Source organism: Lactuca virosa, chromosome 5, assembly GCF_052849685.1.
Source record: "Lactuca virosa cultivar CGN04683 chromosome 5, Lactuca_virosa_CGN04683_v6, whole genome shotgun sequence".
NCBI classification, from domain to species: Eukaryota; Viridiplantae; Streptophyta; class Magnoliopsida; order Asterales; family Asteraceae; genus Lactuca; species Lactuca virosa.
Window position 1 is genome coordinate 413,326,411 of NC_136430.1, and position 1,580 is coordinate 413,327,990.

The 1,580-nt window shown below is 34.1% G+C and overlaps 1 protein-coding gene across 1 annotated transcript; it reads left to right on the forward strand.

Moving 5' to 3' along the window:
- Nucleotides 1–212: 212 nt before the first annotated feature.
- Nucleotides 213–1,075, forward strand: LOC145113987 (protein FAR1-RELATED SEQUENCE 5-like). Its single transcript, XM_079050013.1, has 2 exons — nt 213–464; nt 578–1,075. The coding sequence occupies exons 1-2, from the start codon at nt 213–215 to the stop codon at nt 1,073–1,075; spliced, it is 750 nt and encodes a 249-aa protein (XP_078906139.1).
- Nucleotides 1,076–1,580: the final 505 nt, after the last annotated feature.

Genomic DNA, 1,580 nt, shown 5'->3' on the forward strand with positions numbered 1-1,580 from the left:
TGATTATCAAGTTGAGAATAAGCAGTTCAAATTCTCTTTTCTGGGCAGATGAAACATCCAAGATCAATTATAAAGAGTTTGGTGATGTAGTTTCTTTCGATGCTACTTTTCGAACTAACAGGTTGTAAATGATTGTAGTTTAATATATTTCTATTTATTAATAATATATATATATATATATATATATATTCAAATAGTTTTACAGGTACCATATGGTTTTCGTCCCTTTTACTGAAATTGATAATCATAAGAGGTGTGTCACTTTTGGTGCTGGCTTGTTGATCAGAGAAGACACTGATTCCTATATATGGTTGTTGAAATCTTTTCTTAAAGCTTTTGGCAAACAACCATTGTTGGTTTTATCCGACCAAGACCCTGCAATGAAGAAAGCCATCGAAACCGTTTTCCCACAATCGATTCATAGGCTTTGCATGTGGCATATCACATCTAAATTGCCATTGAAGGTATTTATTCTTGTCTATGTAATACACTTTACCAACAAAACAATCATCTTTTTATTCAAACCAGAATGTTTTTTTTATAGCTGATTACATATATTAAATTTACAAATTCCCAGGTTTCTTTGAACATTATCAACAATCTAGAATTTCGCAAAAAGTTCAACTTCTTGATATGGAATTATAGGCTTGAAGTTGATGACTTTGAGGTAGGGTGGAAGTCCTTATTGAATGAATATAAGCTCACAGATAATAAATGGTTGGATGATATGCATGGATTGAGACATTTCTGGATACCTGCATTTTTCAAGCATCTACCTTTATCAGGATTAATGACAACCACATCTCGTTCTGAAAGTGAGAATTCTGCATTTCACCAGAACACTCATTATGGTTCTACTCTTGTCCATTTTATGATTTCTTTTGAAGCTGCTATGGAGAAGCAAAGATTCACTCAATCATCATTTGACTTCAAGACTAACGACAAACATCCAACAATGAGGACACCATTAGAGATCGAGAGGAATGCATCTATGTTTTACACTCGCACTGTTTTTCGTCAAGTTCAGAATGAAATGTACTTGTCTATGGTTTCATGTTCACAAATTTGTATTTGACATCCCCTAATTTCTCGGCCAGAAAAGACCGATTTAATTTATGCTTTTAAAATAAAATCAGAGAAATCCTTTTAAAAGATGTTGCGGAATTGGTCCCCAAAACAAAACATGATAGAAGTTTATCAAAACCTTTCTTTAAGAAATATATATAATTTCCTTTTATATCAAAACCTCGGGATGTCATGTTCCGATACAGATCAAAAGCATAAACAAGACATTATAAGCCTTACAACAGTTATTTACAATTACTGGCCTATAATCCAAAAATCTTTCATCATCATCCGACTATGCTCGGGGTCCAATACCTGTAACATAAAAAGCTGAGTGGGTCAGGCTTGGGAGCATGGTGAGCATATAGGGTTTTCAACCCACAATAATAATAACTTATTAAGTTCACCAATCAACAATAACCCTGATTACCCATTCCCGTTATCCTCACTTTACGTCCCTAAACACCTATCACAAGGGACCTAGCCTAAGGAATATCATCGGGATGGACACTACT